General features: G+C 39.8%; 1 protein-coding gene across 1 annotated transcript in view; it reads right to left on the reverse strand.

Moving 5' to 3' along the window:
- LOC137192539 (receptor tyrosine-protein kinase erbB-4-like) overlaps positions 1-26,752 on the reverse strand; it is a 351,735-nt gene that overhangs the window by 137,708 nt on the left and 187,275 nt on the right. Inside the window, exon 3 of the mRNA XM_067603312.1 lies at positions 9,754-9,940. Within this exon, the coding sequence (XP_067459413.1) occupies positions 9,754-9,940 (187 nt within the window). The remainder of the gene's footprint in view (positions 1-9,753; positions 9,941-26,752) is intronic.

Consider the following 26,752-nt stretch of genomic DNA (forward strand, 5'->3'; position numbering starts at 1 on the left):
GTGAATCTACGAAGCATTCAGAGAGTGCACATTGCTGCCAAAGCTGTACATAGTCCTCTAAATGTGTTAACATAATGACAACATAGTGTCTTTTAGTTTAGTAGATTCGGATACGTATTGGATGAGATCAGAAGGTCAGTACTGAGGTCACACAAGGGGAGATATAGGTATGATTTGTTATTAGCCACTGATGCAACACACCTGGAGATCCATGGCAAAGTTGTTTAGTGGTGCCACACTCATACAGAGGAACAGGCTGGGAAAAGCCAGAGAAGGCCTACCAGGCTAACAGGTGGATGGTTTAGGTGGAAAGTGGATGTTTTCAAACTTCCAACAGTAACCTATTGTTTTTGTCATGTAAATATATATTAAGAGATTTTATAACTGCTAGGTCATTCTGGAAAGTGAAACTCAAACATCCAAGTGAAGTAATAAGCAAAACACATTTTTGAGTGGTGGTAAACATTAAATTAACATCAAAGTGCAGCAGAGTAGATAACCTTCCCTTAATTGATTGTCATTGATTTGCACCTTGCATAAACTAACCTCTTGCTCCCCTTTCCTCTAGAATCCCAATAACATCAAATGATGTATATAATAATATCAAAAGAGGTGTCCAAAAGACCACGTAAATTTACTGTTGTTTCCATCATCTTCACTGTCTCCAAGGTAAGGTCATCTTCTGTGAAATCAGCCATCATTACCAACTGTGTCCATCCTGTAAGTAAATGTCATGCTTATATGCGTGAGAGACCACCCTACATGTGGGCAGGAACTGTCTGAGTACACAACTATGGATCAAATGCTTTCAGAACACATTCGTGATAGAACATCATTGATGTGTGTGTGCAATAAGCAGCTTGGTTGTTGCAATAACAGGCTGTAATAGAAAAAAAAAAAAAAAAAAAATGACATTATCAAAAAAGGGACCACCTTGTAAATATGGTGGAAATTGACAGAGTCAGAAAAATAGTATCGATGGAGGTCAGAACGTTTTAGCCCCATAACAAATAAATGCACCATGGAGAGGTGGCAGGGAACGCTTTCTGATGAAAAAAAATTATTTGGTGAAGTCATGCTTGGTGTTGCATACAGTAACACCCACCATATCTCTGTGGAGACCTGAGATGAACAGAAAAGTCCTTTTCATGTTCCATTACCCACCACTGCTCCCATCAATAGCTGCTCCACTTACCCAAGGCTTCGGCCTAAGAGGCAAAAAATAAGCATATTAATTATTAAGCTGCCAGGGGAGAAAGGGGAGGTATCGTAGGGTTGGAGGGTAATATGTGTGTGCATGTGTGTGTTGGAAATGAGGCAGGGTTATTAAATTGGTTTTGGGAACACTGTTTCTTTCAAACTCATGGAACGCAAGCCTCAGTGATAAGTATATAAATGGGTGGTTACAACTGGAAATCTCAGGCCTTTTATGTAGCTTTTTAATGTATATGTTCTCTGTAACTGATATGCTCATATCTATGTTGTGTATATATTTGTCAGTGCCAGAATAACATGGCCCTCCATTTAACTGGTAACTTTTTAAACAGGACAGATGCATTTGCTGTGTGAAGATTGAACCACTATACATAGGTGCAGTGACCTGTTTGCCAAAAGATCGACTGGTGAACCACTGTCCTAGAGCAACATAATTTCTGTAAAGCAAAAACTTCTACAACATGTCATTGTGAAAATGGATGGCAGACAATTATTACACAGACAACACCAACACAAAAGCAAACAAAAGACAAAGAACGAAGTTAACTACCATTAACAACAGGGCATTCTGCTGCCTGCTTGCTTATATTAATGTAGAGCACATCACATCCCCTATCTTTTATTGCTCAAAGTCACAGGTGTCCATTTAGGCCTCATATCAGAAGTTGATAGAAAGTGACATTTTACCTCAGTGGCTTTTGAGACCCACCAAGCTGCCAGTCAGCTCCTTTTTTATTTGCTTTCCTCCCTCATTTTGCTCCTCCTCCGAGATGAGCACTGAGCATCTCTGACATCAAAGACCTGTCTGAAACACAGTCTGGCCTTCAGAATCAAAGTAAGAACTGGCTGCACAGCCGTGTGCTGACACGGAGAAGCCACAATGACAACCAGTCAGTGACAGAAACTGAACATGACAATCACAGTGTGACTGTTTGTTTTGTGAACTGTTTGTATTAATGGGCTACTTTGCAAAAGCAGAAGAATGAATAGAGAGAAGTGGGCAGAGTATACATTGGACAAACAAGAAAAATGATTGTTATGTTTACAGGGTTAACAGATTAAGTAAAGGAGTTAATATACTGTGCAAACTTGTTGCAAAGCGCAGGTTTCTCTCAATTCTAATTGACAGGGGTCCATTAATCTAAAGAAACCGGACAGGTGTTTGTTTGCAGTTCTAAATGAATATGCCAGTATTAAACTCAAGCTAAGAATAGCAACAGTATGACTGCAGAGAAATACAAAATAACGGCATATGAATACACAGTGTTTGATAGTTACACACTACATACTGTACTTATTTAATACTTTACATCTGCAGTGTCTGATTTTGAATAATACGCAGTTCAAGTGGATGAGAAACACATGGTAATATATGTAACCTACAGAGCAAATTAATCCCTGGCACACATACTCTACCAGACACACTCACACTGACTCTGTCCCTTACTCCCTGCTTTAACAACAGGGTAGAATTCAGATGAGATTTCAACTAAGTGAACAGCGTCCTCTTGGTCTCTGAGCCAGTTTTACATCTACATCATGGCAGATCTTAGCCTGATCTAAGCCATAGCCCAGGGGGATGGGAATGTTGGAGAAAGAGAGAAGGGGACTGTGTTTTGATTATTAATTGGCATTAAAATTCCTTCCACGCCTACTTTAACTTTTAATGAGGTGAAAGTTGGCTCGCACTTCCAGCGGGCCGTTGAGGTTCAGTTTGGAAGGCAAACTGGTAATAAAGGGTATATAGACAAGTTTAGGCAAGTCAGAATATTTTTTCAAGCTGACGAAAGTTGAGGCAGAGGTGGAAGCTTGGACTGGACAATATTTTTAATCAGTTAAGATAGTTAGATTCCTCATAGGCTTGTCCCAAATGCAATCATAAGCGTAGGCAATATGAATTATTTATTGGAAACAGACACATACTACACATGTGAGCACTACTGTATTGATGTATTCACACACTAACATGCTTGCGTGCATAAAAAACTAAGGTGTAAATTGTCCCCAGAATAGAAATAAAACACTAACGGGTCTGTATTTCAGATTCACATCTAAAAGAAAACACATCCCAGTAAAGCTTTTGTTTCAGAAAGTGTTTTCTTCACACTGATTTGAAATGTCTGATATTAAACAATTTGAAAGATCAGAGTTGTTTATCATAAAAGCCTTTTGCTGTCTTAGGGAAGCTGTGTCTGATAAACATTTTCTTATCCATCCTTAACTGATAGTTACACAGTTAGATGCAACATTGCTATCATAGGAATATAATGTTAAGAAAATATGGGTTCTTTCATCTCAACATAAAAATTATCGGTCATTTATTTATTTGTAGGCAAAGAGTTCGGGGGAGGCAGGGAGATACAGTATGTTGCCTTCAATGGAAGACAGACGGACACAAGTTGCAAGTAATTATATTGCTTAATTTTAAATACTAGCCGATCCGAAATATATAAAAAAGTCAGTTGTTAAGTGCTAGATGTGCTTTGCTCTAGTATCAATCCCTGTACAAGGTAGCAAACAAATGCTCAGGACAGACATAAAAGACTTAAAGATTACAATCATTAATCTGCTCTTTCTATGGAATTACAAAAAACATGCAATAGGGATTGTAATATCAGAGCTATGTGGTGATTGAAGCTGAGGGGTGATTGTATTCTTCTCTCAATTATGCCAGCAGAATAATAATTATCAAAACAAGGAACCTACACTGCGCTATGGAGAGTCAGTTCATGGCTTGATATGAGCTACTTTAATACTGTAGTAATAGCAACAGCGTGTCCATTTGATCTAAATGTAACAATTACCAATCTTTCTTCCTTTCAAAAGCTTTTCATATTCCTCTCTCTCCTTTATCATTTTATTTATGGTTTCTAAAGGCTTATAGCTTTTATTCTAACTGTTCTTACATCCTCCTGTTCTTTGAGTCAGGGTGAGGAAAAGGTCCAGTTTTAGGTAAATATACAGTAGACATAAGTGGTTGTCATATTGGTTGCCTTGATGGTTGTTTAAAACGTTATCAAGTCTTGTAACAGTTGTATGAAAAAAAGGAGCCTGGATTGACACAAGGGGATTTTGAGCAAAAACTGTAATGTGCTACAGGCCAGCAATATAATATGTGAAATGCATGCAGACAAAGACACACACACTCATTTTTAATTGGTAAAGATCTATTTTGTATTATTAGTTCTCCTTTCTAGTGGCAGGTTGGGCTTTTGTTGTCCATTAATATTTCATAAAGCTCAGTTATGTTCTGCTTATGAAATCTGAAACATCACATTATTAAAGAGTGGAGAACACAACAAATAAAAAAGCAACACTGCACCCTTAAGCCACGCTGTAAGCAGCTATGCGGATGGATCTGTACACCAGAAATAATCCAGATAATTGTCCTGGTTACAGTTTATTGTGAGATTAGGCACGGAGGGATTGTAAGATTTGAAAAGTGAGATTTGAAATTATGGAGGATATAATACTTATTTTGCAAACACAGAGAAACTGGGCCATCATGGGCAGAGGTGGCCAAAGGTATGGAAATATTAAGCATGTAAATAAATAGTATCTTACCATGTTAGCTTACCATGTTTGTTTGTTATAGTGACGAAAACAAACAAAACTTCCAAAAGTAACTTTCTAAAGAAATTAATCCCTGCTGTTCTTGTGGCATAACAGACTGCCCATTGGCTCTAATAGTCTCACTATCTCTGTCACACAGTGGTATTACAGAGCAATCAATTAACACCAACCACCACTGATGGCCCGTTCCGGACTTCAATTTAACATGTGCTTCCTCACGATCCACATTAGGGGCTCACAAATGTGACAATATGAATGTCGTCCTTCAAAAAGAAAGTCCCTCTTGCCCCCTTCCTGGAGCAGTGAAATATTGAGTGTGACACGGGAGTAATTGCATGGGAAGTAATCAATTAGACACACAGTTGAAGGAGACCTGAGGTCTGTGGGCTGCCAGGCAAGAGGCCCGACTGAATTCTAGTGACGTGCACTGAACCAGGCTTGCCTCTTGTGGCAGAATTGCTCTTTCTCCTCCTAGTAGAGATGGTGAATGGAAGTCTCAAGGATCAGAAGAAGGCAGCAATTTTATGCCCCCCTCTCAGCAGTCCCTTGTCTTGGGGGAAATGCACTGACTGTAATCGTCCCTTTCACCTTCCCCCATCCCATCCTTTCCCTGCTTCCCTTGTACATCGCCATCACAAGATGCTGAACAGAACACGTTCAACCGATGACAGCGTACGTTCACTAAGATTTCACCTTCAAAGAATTGCAGTAGGCTTTGGACAACACAGTAAGACTCAAGTGCTCAAAAGGGTGTTACATATAGTACAAAATGGTACAAACATTACATTGCATGCGTTTGTGTGAAAGGCATCAATGTGACAAATCAAGACAGCCAACTGAAATATGATGAGAGATCGAGAGCCAAAGAAAGAGGGGAAAAGAGATGGAAGAAAGACAGAAAATGGGATAGATAAAGAGAGAGCAGATGGGCCATGAAGGAGTGGATAACGCCTTGGCGTATAACACAGGCTTGTGTACATGCATGCAATGAGAGAGGATCATTCAGCAGATGGGGCCTCAGATTGGATGCTTCATTTTGGACAGACGCAGCGCAGGCATAGGGTGGTTAGAAAAATGAATCAACAACACTAAACAAATCTGAAAAAAAATCATACTGGATGAAATGGGGGAAAGTGGGGGGGAGCAATAAAATGTGTTAAATAAGAAAGCTCATCTGCGTTGTGCTCCTTTTTGAGGCTGTTATTCTTTTGCCAGGGAAGCAGGTTGTAATTACCACGTGAAAGGATACTGGGTCCACGTGAATTCAGACAGAAGTTTTGAAAATGTTTGCCTAAGCAGAAAGGAAGACGTTATAGGTCATGAACTCTAAAAATGTCAAGAGGTTGCTCTGTTTAACCCTTTTCTTTGGCTATGGAGATGAAAGAAATTCATGTTTGCAGCAATCATTAGGTTCACTTGTTGACAAAAACATTTTAAAAAAATGTATAACCTTATGTGGATCTTTTTGTCTTTAAATGACAGGTGAGTCCCCACAATGTCACTGTGCAAAAATATTAACATTAAACAAACAACACAACTAAACTTTCCACATGTATGCAAAGACTCTCTTTCACATTTGCTATTCACTTCTATACACCCTTGTGCACACACACCATCCCTCAACTTTTCCCGGCTTGACTTTGCCTTATATTTCATATTCATGAGGATAACTTGGCTAAGCTTGATTGAAAGGTGCATCGGAGGGAGTCCTATCCCTGCTCAGCCAGAGACCTCATCCACCACATCCTCCAGTCCCCTCAAATCCAGAGAGTTCATTCACAGCTCGCAGAGAGTGCACCAGAAAAATCAATAAGTGCAATGCTACAATATACTGGCGACAAATTGATTTCATCCCAGGCAATTTCGACCCAAGTAGAAATGCGGGTGGGTTTCATCACTGAAGGGGTCTTTTACTGTGCCTTCTCTCGATTAGCCCCTTATGTAGTTAATATGTTTTATCCTCTTATATATGTTGCTTATGGATTATATCGATCATTTTACACTTCTCCTGGGAGCTGCTGGCAGAGGAACGATGGACTAATTTGACAGCAACATCAAAGGCCTTGTAATGAATGGGACAGCTAGCCCCGAACTCACCAAAGCACTTGAAGGAAGGAAAGAGTTTTGATCTGTGCTGCTTGATGTACAGAAGCGGATCTTTCCTGATGATTCAAACTTATAGAATGATGACAACTGCAACAGAGCAAACTGGGACACAAGTGACTTGTTTCTTTCCTCAAGCAAGAGCTTGTTTAACTGTCGGGGCCATCTATGCAAAAAGCAGTGATATGATAGACTCCCCAAGACAAGTTCACAGTTGAGATAAGTTGATATTCACTGGTCAAAAAATGTAGACCTACTGTAGTCCTAAACAGCCCTGTGGAAAATCTACTGGAACTATTTATGAGCTATTTATTTGTAACAAAAAATATAAATAAGCAAATATTTTAAACAATATCTATTTTCTTTGGACATTAACATTGACTCTTAAAATATACTCAATATCATAATATGCACCATTTAGGGTTATTTATATTAATCTGCATTTTTGCATAATAATATAAATGCATTTTTTTTTTTGCATTATTCAAACATATCATGTAAACTTTCATTGACATCATATTCATATTTTAAGCTGGTCAACTTAATAGTCGTGAAGCAAGACCTTCAGTATTCGGATCAAGTAGCTTGTGATAAATAAGGTGTAAAAGTCATTAGGCTGTTAATCACATACTTAATCAATATATCTTCTGCTGTCCATCTCATTTTCACATTTTATCTATTAGTTGTGATCAATAATTATGCTGCCACTCAACACTGTAGGGTTTCTGCCTTCTCAATCAACAACAAGTACAGAGATCAATATTTTTGATAATTTGAGTGATATAATTTGAGTTTTAGTTATTTTTAGCTTCTGTCATAATATTGTAAGATGAGGACAAACTGATTTAGTAAGGAATTCAAAACTAGATCCTGATTTCATAAAATGCTATCAAACCCTAACTTTAGTTACAGGAATAATACATTCCAATGCACACATGATCATTCTGCCTTTTATTGATTTTTTTTTTTCTAATTGTTACTTGCTGTTACTCTCTTATATGCAATAATTCCGTGAGGAGCACATAATTACTTATTTGCGAGTCAAAACACAAAGTTTAGAACTTGAATTGATTTGGTAATCGTTGGTATTGATTTGGTACTTGACTTAGAACTTTGTAGCCACAATGTGAGGCTTATTTGTAACTTGCAAAACAATGAGTTGTCCCAAGGGGACCACTGAAGACCTCTAGATGGTGTCTTGTAACAAGGAAAATGCCCTAACATGAAAGTAAGTTATTATAACAACAAAGAAAAACAATTTTTTCTGTCACAATGGCAGCAATATGCTGACATACAATTCTGTTTACCTCCATGTATTTCTGTAATCTTAGCTCCACTGTAGTGTTCTGTACTGCTTTATTTCTATTCTATTCTATTCTATTCTATTCTATTCTATTCTATTCTACTTGTTAGCAAGAACAGAAGATACTAGTGTGAATCTCAAACAGTCAGATTTATGAAGTAAGAGCAGATTCAGGCCATGGCTGTTGTGCATAACTTCCCCTCTACTTCATGGCTCGAGGCCACGGATGGCACATCAAACAGCAGCCTCTCACAGAGTCCAGCCCTGGCTCCCTTAGCTCTGGCTTCAACTTGGCACCACAATGAAAAGGACCAGCTTGGCAAAAATGCAGCTGTGGTGCTGGACAAGTGCAATTCCCTAAGTATATCGCAACATGCAAGAAGGAATATAAGATGGAACATAACACACAAGCACATACTGTACTCCACATACACTCGCGGACGGCTGTGTTGTTTCCTTCGACTCTGGGGGATCACCAGGAAGAAAAAGTTGAAGAGAACAATGAGAGACATCTAAATTATTTAGAAAGAGGATTTGGAAGCAGCAGAGACACAAGCTCCGTGCCATGCTTCTTCCTTATAAATCTAAATGAATTCTGAATAAATTGTAATCTTTCAATACAGAAAGTGTACTTGACAATTCTAGCACAAACAGATGACACCGTCTTTCTCATGTTGCTTCAGTGTATCCTTGACATTCATGAAATCATGCTTATATGTCATATATATTTATATCACATTACTTCCAAAACATCATTGGGTGGAAGCAAGCTTTCTCTGAACTGTGTGCCACCAGTCCTGTCTGATTACCCTGGGAGCTCATCCCAATGGTGAGATAAGCAGCAAAAGTCATTTTAAAAACACATTATACTGACATTGCCCATCAACAAGGACATGCATGCACTTTGTGGTGCTAACTAATAAATCATTCAAATCTCATTTCTCATGCTCCCCAATGTGCAAAAGATAATAAGGGGAATCATTTCTGTTATGATTGCGCAAAAAAATGGGGAAAACATTTGCAGTGTTTGCACTACGGAGCTAAACATAACGGACCAAGACTTACTGATAAAGATTCTACTTATCGTTATCCAACCAAAACACAAATTGCTTCTCTCTCCATTTTCTCTCACTCAGAAGATTTGTGAGGTTGGATTTAGCTTCAAAATGAGTAAATGACATCTCTGATCATGTGTTTCACACATCATGAGTTGGTCCTGACATTCTCTACTTAGCCCTGTAGTGGAAAAGCTCTACATTTATCAAGTCAAGAACTTCATTTCTTTCTGACCTTAGGGTCGGGATGCCTGAAGGAAATCTAGCAGCACAGGGATCCATTGCTCATAAAGAGACAGACAGAGCCATCCACACACTGCTTTCGTACTTATTGTTGTACTCTTTGTATCAGCAATCCCATTCACTGTCTTTAACCTTTATGAAACAGGGTTGGGTTGATTGCTGAGTGGGTTGTTAATCAGACACTTCACATACCAACAATAAAACACAGAACAGACAAAAGTCAGTAACAACAATGACCAACTACAGAAAAGATTCACTCACCTGTGAGGTTTTTCAGACCCAACTGCCGCAGGCCGAAGTTTCTATCACGTCGGTAGTTGAGGAAGATTGCGAGGGAGTAGCTGTCCTCGTACAGCTTGGTTCCTCTGATGATCCTCAAGTTCTCCAATGGCAGGTAGTCAAACTGGTTCAGAGCCACCAACACATAGCCTGTCACTTCTCGAATAGACTGTGGACAGATTTATTAAGGGAGGTGTTAGCGTGTGTTTTAGATGCTTAGATGTTGCATAAAAAACACTTCAGGGACATTTCCTGTCATGTGAAAGACGTGACTTGAAAAAAACAACTATTTTTCTTGGTGGATCTAAAATTATTGATTTAGCAGGTAAGCTATAGGTATTTTATTGAGCTGTAGTGCCCACTAGCAGGCCATGAGGACACCATTTTCATGTTTTTCCAGTGTGTGAGTCTGAGGAGTTCAGGGTTTAGCCAGCAATGTTCTCAGCTAACACGCACAACTGTACAAAACAAGCACAAAGGATCTGGGAGATGAAGAGAAAAACAGCCACCTGTTCACCCAAGTTGACAAATTCAGAGCTGCCAACTCTCACACATTGACCATGACACTTACACAATTGATACAGATCTCACGATCCCACACCACACAAGCTTTTTCTCATGCAAACTTTTTGTCTTCACTTCCAGTGATGTAAAATTTGTGTTTTTTAAGTCAAGAAACAGCAGTTCAGACAAGCTGAGGCACAGATTGTCCGTGAACGCACCGATCATCATCTGTTTGAACCGAAAGCGTGCAACAACAAATCATTGCAATGAGTGTTCCAGTGGGTTGATGATTTATTCACATATTACATTTATTTGTATAAACCTGTGAGACTAAAGTGGGGGGTGTTGGATGATAGGAGCAACTTGGTGAGCAGCATAGATCTTTCTTATCCTATGTTTTGAAGAAAAATATGTGTAATATCTGGAGTGTATATCAAAAATGCTACCCAAAAAACACAAATTAGCAAAAAGAAAAAAGTCTTATGAAAAAGTTACTAGTTCATAAGGTCAGAAAGAGGTCAAGTGGGTCAATTTACCACAAATAATGCTCCTTTTACTGTGAACAAAAACAAAAATAAGTACAACTAAAGTACCCTCCTACCCCCCAGTTGGCAGACCTGCAAAGTGCATTATGCTATATTTGTTTTTTTATATATACATTGTGCAGCCTGAACTCTAGTGTCTGCCTACTTTAACTACAATTTTGTACACATAGCTCAACCTCGTTGTACACTAATGATTTATTTCAAATGAAATATACTCCATTTAATCTCATTATTCTAGCAATTACAAGCTCCTCTGAGAAAATGAATTAACACTAAGCTGTTTAAATGATGCCCTTTCAAACTTCAGGTCTTGGCAACTATAAGAAGAAGTTAACAAAGATATAAATGCACTAAATGTTAGCTCTTCTAAGTAATTCTGTGTCTGTCTGTGTTGCAGAATCGACTACACTGCCCTCCGTGGAAAGATTAAGCTCTTAAAACACAACCCAACTAGATCTTTGTTGTGTGTTTAAGATGTTCCATCTTATATATATTTTTTTTTTGTTCTGCTGGCATTTCTCCTCCCTGGACAGCCCATCCTCACTAGACAAACAACAGTATATGTCTAAAATTCAGGCTGGCAAAAACGACCTACAGCAATATTTACACCATCTAGCTGCAAAATACTTATGACCCAGGGAAGTGGCGCAGTTCAGATAGTGTCACTATTAGAGGACGTGATAAGATGATTTTGCCCTATTAGGAGGAGGTCGGTTGGGTGGATGGCTAAATAGTTAGATGACAAAAAGTGGACTTTGCTGCAGGAGACTGTTCGCTTCCTGTTTCCAACCACAAGTATCATGTTTCCAATTGAGGTTCGGAGCATTTTTTAAAAAAATGTAACATTGTGGTGTTTACTGTTGTCATGACGACGAAGGTTGCGTGACTTTAAGGAAGTGTAAACCACATGTCAAGTGATCGTTTTAACCCAAACAATGATCTTTCCTTAACCCTAACCAAGTGGTTTTTGTGCCTAAACCTGACCAGAACTTAACCTCGGCATTGTCACATCATAAAGCATAATATTTTTTAACAGGGATTTGTAACGGTTTGGGAAAGCAGCATATTACATTCCTATGGGTCTTTCTGAAAACGCTCCTATGGGTCACTCTGGAGTGCAGGTACAATCGACCTGTGTGGTCTGGTCCCCATCCGTCCTATGGAGGGCGCTGAAAACACTCATATATGTCATTTTGGGAGTCACTGGAGTCGTTTCGGTATGAGGACGTGTTGCCTTAGGAGCTATGAGCCCATCACTGCTCACTTTCTGTTAACCTGTCTGTTAACCAACAACTACTAGCTATTGGATACAGTGCATAGTTTTACAATGTCTCTACATTTTTGCAAAGTTTGAATGAAGTCACATATAGACCAAATTCATGTATATACATGCTGTGGCCCTTAGGCAGCCTGCAGAACCAGTGCAGAAGATCAATGCCATTTCATGCATTGAGATTTATCCCAAGATTGTAATGTATTGTGCCTTTTAAATGCCCAAATCCCTTGCAAATTTGAGTTACTTAGTAGAATCAAGTGATGGGTTTATCTTGTATCCTTGTACAAACCGTATTTATAACGTGTGCCCAGTATTACTAATTAGAGAAGTGGAGTGGAGGGGAGAGAATGAAATAGAGAGAAAAAAAGAAACAAACAAAACATGAAGGGGGAAAAGTATATGACAAGTACATGAGATCATTGACAGCATCTAACTTCAAGGTCACTTTCTACATATTTAATCATGCCAGTAAGCTGAGTTAGAGCATCTGAGTGCAGAGAATTTGCTCCAGGGTCTCTGACCGCACTGCAAAACTTGGCACAGGGTTCAGCGCTCATGCCTGAGGCATGGCCTGGGGTGACTGAGCCACAAGGACAGCCACAGCTTCACACTTTAAATGACGTTTAGGAGTGGATATAATGACTGTCGAGACTTTGGCAAGGAGCCACCCAGTTGGAGTTGCTATTGCATGAATCAAAGCGACAGACTGTGTCCTCTTTCTCCCATCCACCATCATGGTGGCTGTCATTAGCAGACAGGCGGTCAGAGAAGTCTTTCCACGCTGGCCCGCTGATGCTGATAATCAACAAGTTTGTGTGTGAAGAGCTGTTGCAGCTGATGTACTGAGCAGAAATAAGTCCTAAGGAGGGCCCTGGCAGCGTAGTCATGGCGTCTGACAGCTGTCAGAGACCATGGCCATCAGCCACCAGTAAGAAAGCCACAGTCACAGCTCTGTCATCATTACCCTGCTGATTACCATTAATAGAAACAGACGGGTCAGAGTCTGGTGAGTCTATGTGTATTTATGTGGAAGAGTGATGGGGAGTTTATACTCAGTATGTGTTCGTGTGCATGCGTCTATCTGTTTAAAACTAGCTGCTACTACTTTGTGTAGATAAAAGTAATATTCTCTATAACATTCAGAGAATCTCTGAAGATAATGGTAGGTTCTTGAGACCTGTGTGCATGCATAACTAAGTACAAGATTACAAGATGTAGAGCTACTTTGATGTTTGTGTTTGTTCTACATTGTGCCATCAGTGTAAACAAAGAGTTAAACTTTATTGCACTAGCCAAGAGCTGAGGTCTGCTGAATGATTCACATTCACCCTGTTAGGGCATTCCTGTAAGACAACCAAAAAGCTCCAAGTCTAAGGAGTCCAGTGACATTGCCCTGGGAACTGCGCCATAAACTATCCTTCACATCAACAACCATCTTGCTACCACTTTTTTTTACACTTTATTTTCTGAGCCTGTTTATTGCCACACTTGCACAGTTGCTGGTTTGTTATTTTCAAGCCACCAAATCAATACTTTCCAAAGTGCAGCCTTGCAGAGGGAAATAAAACGAGCGAGAAAGAAGATGGCAGGTACACACACTTTTCTCTCCATAGATTGTTTGTTCAATAATGAACTGCATGAAAAAAACGGAAACAACTTGTAGTGATTACAGGCCCTTGCTGAGCTAATGGCCAAATCTGCTCTGCGTGGTCACTTTCATTAAACACCGATCAACAAAACAAGCAACCCCCACACCACCACTGGTGCAGGCCAAGTGCACCATATGCCCACTTCAGGGAAACAGGAACCTGAATTAAAGCAGGCTGTAACACACGCAAATCCCTGAAGGAATAAAACTGAAATCTGATATTCAAAAACGTGTTAATACACAGGAGTTTGGCACAGGTGCCAATGTAATTTCATTTTTCTGTGTGCTTGTGCTAAATTTATTCCTGAGTCATTTGCACAGCCTCATCTTTTTAGCTACAATACAATTAGAGCAGTAAATTACCTGCTAAATATAACAACATGACCCATTGTTGTCCCGAATTTCTCACAGCAAAAATAGCTCCTGATAGAGATGTATGGGGCACATGTGACAGAGAACCAGCTCTATCTTGCTTAAACCCAAGTTGTAATGCTGTCTGTCTTACTTTCTATTCCAGTTGTTAACATGGTCACATATTATGATGATATAGGCACTGCAGGAAGATGCAAAATCAGTAATCCCTTTAGTGAATTAGTAAAGTGTAAAGTCTTTTGTTTTAAAATTGCATACAACTGCCCATAGACTGAAGTGTGTGACAACCACCCCACTCACCCGACCACGCACCCACCTCACACACACCCCACTTGCCTCCCAAGAGATCAATGCGTCAGAGTCCCAATAACAGTGAACAAAAGAGACAGAGAGAGCCAGATTCACTAGATTAACAGGGATTTCTCCCCCTCCCTCCTCCCCAAGCCGGAGCATTTGTGAACGGAAGTGTGGCAGCGGAACAAACCCCTCACTTGAGTCACTGAGACGTGCGCGGTTTTGAAATCGAGTCCTTCAATCCCCAACTTCTAAAAGAGAGGGAGGGGGAGGGAGGTTTTTGGGTAGAGTCAGAGAAGGGAGGAAGGAGAAAGGATATAAGGGAAGAGAGACAGAGAGGAGGGATACAGTGCAGGAGGAGGAGCTCAGTCAAGTACATCAGACTGTGTCTATGTATATTTTAATGCATAATTAAAACCACACCTGTTCCAGTTCAGGAAAAGTGAGAGAGACAGCAAAGGGTCTGATGAGGGGTGGTGGAGGGCTGAAAGTGTAATGACACCATTAGCATGTTTGAAAAGACTGAACATACGTTAGCATGATTGTCTCTCATTTCCATACATATTGAGGTGTACCAATGTGCTCCACAGGGCCGCGGTCATTGATGTCACATGCACAGGAGTGTTTTGGGAGGGCTTAAGGTTTGCCTTGCATCACTAAGCCCTCATCCTCTATTTCCATATCGCTTCCCTAAACCCTCTGCCTCAGCTCACATCCACATCTGTAAACAGACACAGAATCCGGATGGAGTGCCTACATGTGTAAGTGTGGAAATCTTCCTGCATTTTCCCAGGAGATCATCCTGTATATATATACAACATATATAGCTGGTAATTGTCTCATTTTGAAAAGTGAAGGCTTTATTACTGTCTGACATTCCTTTCTGACATTAAATCTTTATACATGAGTGTTAACCCTTCATAATTCATATCACTCGGAAAGCCTGTTATAATATGATTTTATTATATCATCATATTGGCGCTATGTGAGTGCAATATTTCCCGGTAGGAGTATTCTCTCTGATGGAATTTGTGAGCTTTCATTCACTCACAGCAGCAGCACTGCCATGCTTTGCTTTAAGTCGCCTAAGTGCCCACCTCCAGCCCCACAAACCGCCAGCTCCTCACTAACACCTCAGTCCCTCTGGAGTGGCTCAAACCCAATATGAGCCACTTCAAACACCTGCTGATGCTGCCTTTGATGTGTGAGTGTGTGTGAGAGTGTGTGTGCAAGAGTATATGTATATGCATCGCTCAAGTGTCTTTCATTGCTTGGACAAGATGATTATGATGACTCATCTTTGAAGATGAATAGGAACTATCCCTTCTGTTTCTTACATCACAAATTTTACGCTCTCATGAAATAAATCACTGTGTGTGTTTGTGTGGCTGTACAAAGGAATTGTCACATGAGATTAGAAAGATATTTTGTTGACCATGGTAACAAAAGCAAAAAGAACAAGCAACATGAAAGATTATAAACCTCTCTGTTGGCGTTCCATGTCTTTCCCTTGCCTCTATACAGAGGGTCAATGCCAGCTGCTTTTCCAGGGATTTCACTGATGCTTTCAGTGAGGAAAATAAAATGACAATTCTCAAATTTTATGGCAAGCAAGGCCCTTTTACTTTTTAAAAATATGCATGGAACAACAAGTAAAATGTACAGAAGTATATAATGAATAAAATAAAAGAAAATGCTATAGCACCTTGATTATCTGAAATATATTACTGAAATTAATGTGAGTTTCTGGCTTTTGTTTGAGATATTATTGGAGGGGCTGTCGCCTGCTAATGAGATTGGCAAGAATGGGTGACTTTGAGAAGTCCCTGTTCAGAGTGTGCATGTCATGTACACCAAGGCAATGTGTAGTGTTCAGTCAGTGTTTGAGTGTTATTGGTTGTGACAATGTGACAGTCTACTTGTCAAGCATGATGACAAGAGAGCCCTGTAAGGTGCATGAATCATTGACAGAGAACTCCATGATGTTCAAACTCAGAAAAAAATATGCTGAATAGGGAGAGAATCATGTAAACACACAAAGGTGGACAAAACAATACAACATGAACGGGTTGTAACACAAGTTAAAAAATGAGACCTTCCCCGACTTTTGCTGTTGCCTGTATCAACCTTATCCAACTAGAAACACCCAGCAGATACTAGCGCTCCAGGTTGGCTGGTGTCTAGCCACCTAACCATCTACAGAGGACAGAGAGGAGTGCCCGAACAGCAGAAAACAAGATGAGTGACAGTCACAAACGAAGAAGCAGTTGGATGCATTTTAATAAAATACAACACAAAGGCAGAATGTAGAATTTGTAAGATAAAACTATCATATCAAGGCAGGGTCTACTAACAACCTTCACAGGAATATGAGAACTGTACATCCAACAGTGCAGTTAGAAGAAAAAAGGCAAGCTAGCATGCCTGCAATCTCAGAACCCATCAGCCGTCTCTCTGACAATGATTTAGCCTCTGGGGACAATAGCCAATATTTTGGGGCTTCCAGTATAGCAAGCAGATGTCTGGATAAGGGATATCCAGACCAAGACTTCCTCTTCCATGCGCTGGTCATTGTTTTACAGTCCAATTAGCAACTTCAGACAGTCCAGACGACATTTTGGCTAATCTCTATGTACATATATGGATGCAGATATTTTTTTTTTTTAAAAAAAGCTAATAAAAAGCTAAATCATAATCAGACAAAAGCCGATGGGTTCTGAGATTGATTTCAGCCAATGCGTTCTGCTTCTTTTGCTCTCCACAGGGACTGTTTACCTGCATGCAACCAAGGCCCACTCAAATGTGATTTTTCAATACTACTCAGACTACAAACAGGCTACAAACAGAAACCATAAAACTTCGGGTACCAAAATCGTGTCCTGTTGCTTACAGATTCTGCATTCATATGCAGATACCAGTTTATAGAGATTAGCATGCCTGCTGATGAACATGGAAAAGACAGTGCGCCATCTACTGGAACCATTGCTGCTGCAGTGTCTACAGCCCCTTGTCAGGCATCAGACATATTGCAACCCAGAGCTCTGTAAGCCAATTCATGCCAAAGGTCAGGACCCCAGCAAGACAGAACACAGTTGATGAGGAAATGTCTAGAATGACTGCAAGAGATTTCCAACCACTCAAACGTGGAGGACAAGGGATTTAGGAACCACACCCATGCTCCCAATCCAATGTATGTTCTTCCAAGCAGGAAAACACTCCCAAACAACCATTCTAAGACTGTATGACAGACAATGTGCTTCACTGCAATAAAGGGTTAAAAAGTCTTCAGCAGTTTCCCTGACAACTGACTGCTGGACATCCAGAGCCACCACTTCTTTGTCTGTTACATGTCACTTCGCTGAAAACTATAAAATGGTGTCCTATCTTCTGGACTGTTTTGAGTTTAGTGACAGACAGACTTCAGAGAACTTGGCAGAGGAACTGCTGAAAGTGGCAAAAGAGTGGCAAGTAGAAAACAAAGTGGTTTGCTGTGTTAGCGACAACACAGCTAACATAACCAAAGCTATTCAAAACTTGAAATGGACCCACCACCCATGTCTCATGCACACAATCAACCTGATGGTAAGAGATGCCCTGAAGGTGATGAAGCCCACTGTGGACAAAGTGAGAGTGATAGGTGATAATTCTTCCATAAGAGTTCAATAGCAACGGAGAGACTGAAGTCTACTCAACACCAGATGGGTATGCCTGAGTTGAGGCCCAAACAAGAATGTGTCACTAGGTGGATTTCAACATTTTATATGCTGAAACGGTTTCTGGAGTCCAAGGATGCAATCATATCTACCCTGGCTATTATCAATGCACCTGTTGATGCTCTAAGCTAAGAAGGATGGGAGGTAGTGCATGAGACACATACTGTTCTGGAACCCTTTGAGCAGGCCACTGTTGAGATCAGTGCATGTAGGTACAATGGACAATTGTTATTACAATTGGTATTATTATATACTTGCATAATAGAGGTACATTTTAGAGGTGAATGCCAGGAAATAGACATGAATAAACTGAACCAGTCCATACACCACATGATAAAACACAGCATAATTTTCTTTTATGCTACTGTTTTCTCTTTTTTTCAGCTACGTGACAGCCTATAAAATGCTACTCCTGTGCAAGGGTCTGCAGAGAATAACAGCCCGCCACCAGACAGAAAGAACAGTAACCACAGGGAAAGTGACAGAATTGGCGACTGCTCTCTATGCATCTATGGAAAGAAAATTCCACAGAATGGAATACAATACTGTTCTGTCAGAAACCACCGTACTGGGCCTGAAGTTCAAAAAGCTGGCCTTTAATGACGACAGAGCTGTTGATGAGGGACTTCAAAGAGTAACAGCAGCAGCAGCAGCAAGACGCAGCCCCAGCAGCCAGCCAGCTCCACCACCAGGAGGCCAAGAGGGAGAAGAGAGAGCAGGGGCATGAGAAGTGGAGCCACAAATGTCTGCTGTTTGGAGGTGCTTTGATGAAAGAGCAACAGGAGACACTGCAAGAAGGAATCCTTCAGCAGATGCTGTACTGGAAGTAAGATCCTATCTTGAGGAGCCCCTTATCCAAAGAGCCACAGACCCGCTGAGCTAGTGGGAGTCCAAAGCTTCAGTTTTCCCACAACTTGTCAAGGTTATGGCAGGGAGACTGTGCATCATAGCAACATCAGTCCCTTCAGAAGGAATCTTGTCCAAAACAGAGCAGATAATAACAGAGAGAAGAAACTGGATCAGCCCCACTAAGCTGAGGCGCTTAGTGTTTCCTATTGCCAATCTGCCCTAAAGACAATAAAACAATGTTTCACTGTTAAAACGGTTGGATGCTGCTGTTTTGCACATTGTAATATATTTGTTATTTGTCACTTGGCACACCATGTAACATCATGAGTATGATTTGTTTGGAATGCTTTGTATTTTGGATAGTATTATATTTGTATTATTTAATTTTATTTGAAATGGACATCACAGTAGCATTAGAATTGTAACTTACAATTATGCACAAGAATCAGATGCACTGTCTTTAGTGTTTGTAGCGAAATGCTAATGTACAATGTTCAATATAAATAAAACATTCAATACATGTGTAATAGTGTTTGATGTTTTTACATTATTTAATATTTTTATACCAACCCTAATGTAATGTAATGGGGGGGCTGACTGACTCTAGGTGAGAGATGCTTTGCTGAAGTATGGTGCAACACAACGTTACAGATCTTTTATGTTATTATGAGAAGTGTAAGTGAGGACAAAGACATCACCTGCAATAGTCTTGCACTGCTGCTCGCAAACGTGAGCAACAAGATACTGACTGTGGCTCACTTAACAGCCGTTGGTGTCACTAATAAGAAGGAATTTCTGATTCTTACATATAGAACCTTTAAGTATCTGGATGGGAGAGGGGTCACTTCTGTCATTCAAAGTTCAAGTTTTCTTGGAAGGTTACTATATGATTCCTGTTTTGTTCTCCTTGACATATTCATCACTATGCAGTTTTTGTGACCACGTGAATTCTGTTCAGGCTGTATCATAATTGTGTGCTCTGACATAGCGTGAGATGAATTTAGGAGGCTGTGCAATTGCACATAAAGCCAATGACAAAAGATGCGCCTAGATGCTAATTTGCCTGAGGCGGAGCCAACCTACACAGAGACACGTTTAACGCTCCAATTACATGGTGGGTCAATTTGACCCATTTCCACTTTTGAGTTGATCTCTTTACCTCCTTGGAAGTCTTGACTTGTCCTAATTCATGGTCAAGACCTTTGGTGTAAAATGTTGACACACTGATGTGTTGTGGAATGTCTTTACCAAATTTGTATACAACAATGAGCTCCTAAAGACTGAGGACTAAAACATGCCTCTGAACATAGGCAAATGTGTATGAGAGTCATTTGGAGATGTTTGCTTTTTCCTTTATACTTGTATGTCATATTATGTACAACTTATATACCGTTTTTGATTTTTTTCTTCTCTGTTTGGAACCTGCCTCCTGACAGGAACTGGATCAACCAATCAGGTAGCCTGACACTCAGGTCAGCACACTCATTGTTGAAATGTTCTGCGAGTCCCTGTAACCTATGATTACACATAACATCTTTCTGTTTTTAGGTTTGCATAGATGTTTACCTGTATTTCTGCAGACACATAATTACTCAACAAGACAGTGAATCCAGCAGTATGTGTGTACAGTGCATTCAAGAGGCAAACACTTATACTGTGCTTGTCATGTAAAGACCATGAAAAAGGTTAGGGCATTATACTGACAAACATGAGGAAATCATATCTATAGTTGAGTGCAAGTGGACTTACTGTTACGTTAATTGTTAACGTTAACCTTTACTTATTGTGAAAATGTTATAGTTATCTGAGAAAGCAAAATATATGTTTTGTTACAATTGTTAAATCAGCATTTTGTATGCTTTATTTTGAAACAGGAAATTACCTATAACAAGTCAGGTGACTTATAAACAGGAAGTGAAAGAAGAGCATGGCTCAGAGCCGTTGTTTTTGTTAGTTTACCAATCCTCTCGGATCTGCCTGCACCTTATGCCTTTTGATGGCATCGTTGGTATGTATTGATTTGTTTCATTTGTTTTTGTGACAATGTTTAGTTTGGGAAGTTTTATGAGGAAAGTCCATCGAGTCATTATAGTTACTGTGTCTACTCAGCTAGGACTGTTGTTAAAGTTCATATGAGAGAATAAATACAATAAATATGAATAAATAGTTTATGATATGTTAAAATACATTAAAATACAGTGGTTTACAGAAACATAATTGATAAATAAGCCATAAATAAATAAAAGGTAGTGGTTAAAAAACAAAGCAATTTATTTCATTTAAGATTCAGTATAGTTACATTGTGTATGTGTAAGCGTACAAAGAAAGCATTTCATTTGTATTCATTATGCCTTTTGTGTGTTTTAGTTTTACTCTTTCTTACGTCATTAAACTTGTGGACAATGGACAACTGAGTCGTGATGTCAGGAAGGAGTTTATCTAACTGCCAAGGTGTATCACAGCACATATACTGAGGGCAGCATAATATAATAGTTGTTTAAAATACTGTATACATCAAATGATCTTATATTTCTTCTTTCTGAATTCTCTGACATGCCATAGTGAAATTTTACCAATAAGAATTGATTATTTGCCTGTGTTTGAGGGTATTTAAACAGCATATGACCTGTATGCATTATATGGCTTATGAATCTACTTCATAAACATAGACAAGAGGAAAAAGGAGAGAGACTGGAGGGAAATAACAGAAAGAATTGGAGTATCTGGTGTGTTCAGAGTTCAATCAGAGGCTAAGCTGCCACACAAACACACAAACAAACACACACACAGACACACTCCCATACGCACCATCATTGCATACGTTGCCAGATAGCTTGCAGCTAACGGCTATAGAGCTGGTACACTGACTGTGTACAGCAAATACAGACTACACAAGTACTTCAGTGGTGAAATTCCCACAAATGAATGCAAGTGCAAATGCAAGTAAAGACTCTCTGAACAAGTTGTGAGGCGATGCAGTATTCGGGCCGAGGCTATACTACTCCAAATGTCAACGGTGAAGTTGAGAGCTGATATGTCATGCAGCAGGCAGTTTAAGTGCTTTTTCACAAAGTCTTGTACCTTTGGTTGATGGCTGACCATCAACAGCTAGTCACTGTACAAGAGCACTGTACAGAAGAGCTGTATGTATGTATGTGTATATGTATGTATATAAGAGCTCTTAGGTTGCCTGGTTTCTCCAGAGCTTGCTGCAAAGTTAGTTGTTGTTGCACTGCTACAATTAGCAAACTCGTTGAACTCTGTGTTGTGTTGGTTCTTTAGTTCTGTTATCAGGTTACTTCTATTAAAGGAGCTGTTTTTTACTCCTCTTGTTGATAATTCGGCAGAACAGAGCTTTCAGTCTGCTATGCTTTTAACCAATGAGGGCCTAACTGCATTGCTATAAATTGGTACCAAACACATTTGTAATGGAGTGATGGGGTTGTGACTTTTACAGTTTTTACAATTACAAGTACAGGTACATGAACACAGTATATGACTTACACCTGATGCTGTTGTCAGTACATCCCTGTCTTCAAGTACAATACTGTATTAGCTGATATAGATGTTCCACAAAACCTGAAAACTACGGTTTTTGTTTTGTTTTTCTGTTTGATGTCAAAACAAAGGGTAGGACAACAATTGAATAATTCTTTTGGGAAATGAAAGAAAATCAAAGTAATTATCTTTTGACAAATGTTGGATTCAGCCAGTACAAATGAAGAGGATGTGGGTAATTTAGGATAACTCATTTCGGTAGCATCAATCAAATGTCAGAATGAGTTAAATTGGAAAATTACCTTGTGAATGAAATGTGAGTGGGAGCAGAATGTACCGAATGAGTTCAACTACATTTTGATTCAAGACAACGTCCCTTTTAGTCGTTTTCTCAAACTGATTTAATTGCTGCACTGTAAATTGAACTCCAGCCACAGCACAAGCCGCTCCATCTGATCTGGAAAAATGCTTTACTTTTATATAAAAAACAAAACATTTCCTTAGTCGGGACCCATCAGTCATCGACACTGATGTGTGTGGGTTGCTCCATAAAGTGGCACATTAGTCTGGCACTACCATTATTGTTCTTAATCAGATTCTCCCCTTGAATTTTCAGGATGACTTTGCCATGCATTCCATGTATTTGATAAATGGCTTAAAAACATTCCAATAATTTGGGTTTAAACCATGCACAGTCAAAACTGTTATTTAAAACAAAATATACAGCAATGTGCTTTATGTGCAGTACTGAAAATAGGTCTATTTTTTAAAAAATTCTGTTTATCCTGAATATTACACACACACACACACACACACACAGACACACAAACACACAGACACGTCCATATACTTTCTCTCACTGTCTCTCATCATGGTAGCTCTTTCCCATTTCAGCTCTCTGACAGCTCCTAAATTGAGCTAGAAAGCCCTCCGTCATTAAGACTGACTTTCGCATTTGGCAGGAAAGGGAACAGTGTGGTGTTCACCTTATGCTATGAGAACCATCAATACAGAGTAAGGAAAGAGAGCCATATTCTTCCCATTGCCACCTTTAATACCCGTTTAGTTAAGATAATCTTTATTAATCCCTGTAATTTGTCCACATAACTGTCAAGGACCAGTGGACAGCAACAGTACAGCACACCTCCAGTTCTGAAGCCAATGCAGATATTTCCTGTTTTTAGAAGGGGGTACGACTGCTAATAGACTTGCATATTTTGTGAAATGAACTACGTTAAAAGGTCAGTAATGGCCAAAATCCATATTGCAAGTGACAAACTGCTTTGTGGGCTATAATTGAAGGTTACCTACGGTAGAAATTACAATCTACCTAGCATGGCTGTAGCAGGTTGGTACTTAAAGGTACCTTCATTAGCTTCAATTAGCTTCCCACTCTTCTATACTTAGACAATACAAAGAATCTGATGTTGCTGTAGTGGTTTTAGTTGACATGTTAATAATTTGAAATGTAATGCCAGGTAGCAGGCGGCATCAATTTCATCCTCCATTTGTCTTCAGCATCCTACCTTGCGGAAAGAGATGAAGACAGATAAAAAGAGTGAACAGAGGAGTGACACCCCTTCCCATGAGGAGAACTTGCGACTCCATCAGAGCACCGGTAATGAGTGGACTCCTTTGGGGAATTCTCCAAATGGACTAATTTGTAATTGATTCAGTGCATTAATTACTGTCCTGGTTACGCCTGTGTCATGGTTAATATTGTGCCGATCTGACGAGGCTGGGAGGCCTGTCTGCATTGGGACTGTTCGGGTGAAGCAGCCATTATTCAATTATGCCGCACATATCAGTGGCGAGGCAAGTCTTAATCCGAGAGTAATCACTTCCCCATGCTCCCCTACTATGAGCTGATGTGTGGGAGGGTGGGGTGGGGTGGGAGGTAGCCCTCGATCCATGTAGCCCATGGTTAGCTCCTTAATCAGGCCTGGGAACCAAATCCCATTGGCGCTGTAAGTTTTCTTCCAGTGGGAGAGAATTCTGCCCGATAATAAAAGTTTACAGTGTGTCTTGATTCTAGTTTCCATGTGTGACTCTATTGTCAGTGATTCGACTAAGAATGCGAGACAAATAAAGTGTGTGCATGTTACACAAACTCATCACTATACTAATATAAAGCCATATTTGTCATACTTGCACACTTGTTTTGCATAGCAGACATTAATATCGACACACATTTTAATGAAAACACTGGACATCTTACAACAGCACGTCAACAGTGATATAAAGTGAGGCTGCAAGAAAAAAGATACATTTTTCAACACTGACTGAGATGCTGAAGAGTCAACATATAGTCTTTTGTTGCTCTCATCCTTTGGTATCCTTAAGCATGACTGACTGGTGAACATAAACATAACGTATGCAGCTTACTGACACAGGTAGCGGGTAACAGTGTGCATTGTTGTCTCCCACAGTGTCTTTGGTGAGACAGCTACTATTCCACCCACTGGATCACAAGAACTCAATATTATCTGTTACACTAAGTTGTTTCATGTTCAAGCTAGCAATTAGCCTTGATTGACAAAACAATAACATTTTTACAGACTGTGTCAACTTATCTGTCTGGATACATGTTCATTATTCTGCAGTCATTATTTTCTATTGTGTGTACAAGTATTTCTGCAAATTAGTCACTTTGTAAACATGTGTTAAGAAAAGATACAGATAAAATATACATTTTTACTTGCTTACAATTCACATACTAGATAACATTTTTAAAAAAAATTATAATACATAATATTATACATTGGAATGTAACTCTTTACATGTAATATAAATATCCAGGGGAACTGACGTTGCCATCCTAATGCTTAAGTACTATATTAAGACTATGATATGGGAGGAGAGGCCACTGGTCCTCATGGGTAAACTTTCTTCACCGATGGAAGACAAAAACCTTAGTTGCAGAGACACTTAAATGGGATTGATTCAGAAGGGATTCCCTCTTTGTAGGTATAAACACCAACATAATCCACCACCCATCAATTTGTGTGTGTTAGTGACAGTTAAACACAATCAACTAAGAAATGGAACGTCATACTGGGTTTTAATGGTCCATGTTCTTCCTCCTGTACAAAAACTTGATCCAACAGTAAGCAATTAGTAAGTGGCTCATTTTAGCCTGCTCATGTTTACTTCATACTGTAAAAATAAATCTCATATTCTAAAGAACTGAGTGCTGTCCATGTAACTCATCAAAACAGACCATGTGCTCCATTTTCACTTACAAAAACAAGTGAAATGCACACACTGTACACTCCTTTTTCCCTTTATCAACTTTTAGTTCAACAGCAGTGTATTTTCAGCCCTGAGCAAGGAGAGAAGATAAAATAGAGGGCTCTCTCTCCCTCACAGTTGATTATATTTCTGCTTTGATCTACGGCGGCCATCCCCTAACCATTTTCTAAGAGTTTGGACCCAGCACAGCACAACAAAAACAACGCCCACGGCCTTGGGAGTAACCAGACTCCATTGTGCCCTTCACTGAATATTTCAGTGCGGCAATCTAAAGAGTGCCTGCAGGTGCTTTAAATCATCTACAGTCTCCTCTTTATGAGGCACTTTTACTTTCTATTTGGACAGGGCATCTTAACACAGAAACATAGAAAACAGTCATTCTCAAACTGATATCCAGGCATCTTTCAGGAAACCTTCGGGCATTACAACAAATGACTATAAATGATCCCTGAATGTAAGAATGAAAGTGTTGGTTTCACTCTCACCATTGTGGATTGCAAGCTGTAGATCAGACAGTTTGGAAGCTCTAGGTGGGTCAAAAATCCTTTTTTTTGGGGGGGGGGGGGGGGGGGGGGGGGGGGGGGTTTAAATAGAATAGAATAGGAAAATAGTAGATATATAGAACCTTAACTGTAACAAAGCCTTAATGTTCAAAATAAACTTCTAAAATCTTTTTAAAAAGACAAAAATCTGGACAATGTTTTACCAGGAGTAATTTTTGCCTTTTTTGCTTTTTGCTGGATTTAAGTGACACACCATTTACCCTCTGGGGGTGCTGTGCTGGTCTTTGCACCATCAAATTAGAAGTCTAGTCAGACACTTTTGTGTGGGGGGGGGGGGGGGGGGGTTTGTCACACAATGGCCCTGTTACTTCAGCCCTCCACCAGTACCCCAGTGAGACTGTTAAGCATTGCTGTGGGGTAGCCTCGGCCACGCTTAATGGCCCTAACAGCATTATTAGCTAATAAAGGTTGATGGGCCTCGCAGCTCTATAAATTTAGGAGGACAGGAGAAGAAGAAGCAGCGGCTG

Source organism: Thunnus thynnus, chromosome 11 (genome assembly GCF_963924715.1).
Source record: "Thunnus thynnus chromosome 11, fThuThy2.1, whole genome shotgun sequence".
NCBI classification, from domain to species: Eukaryota; Metazoa; Chordata; class Actinopteri; order Scombriformes; family Scombridae; genus Thunnus; species Thunnus thynnus.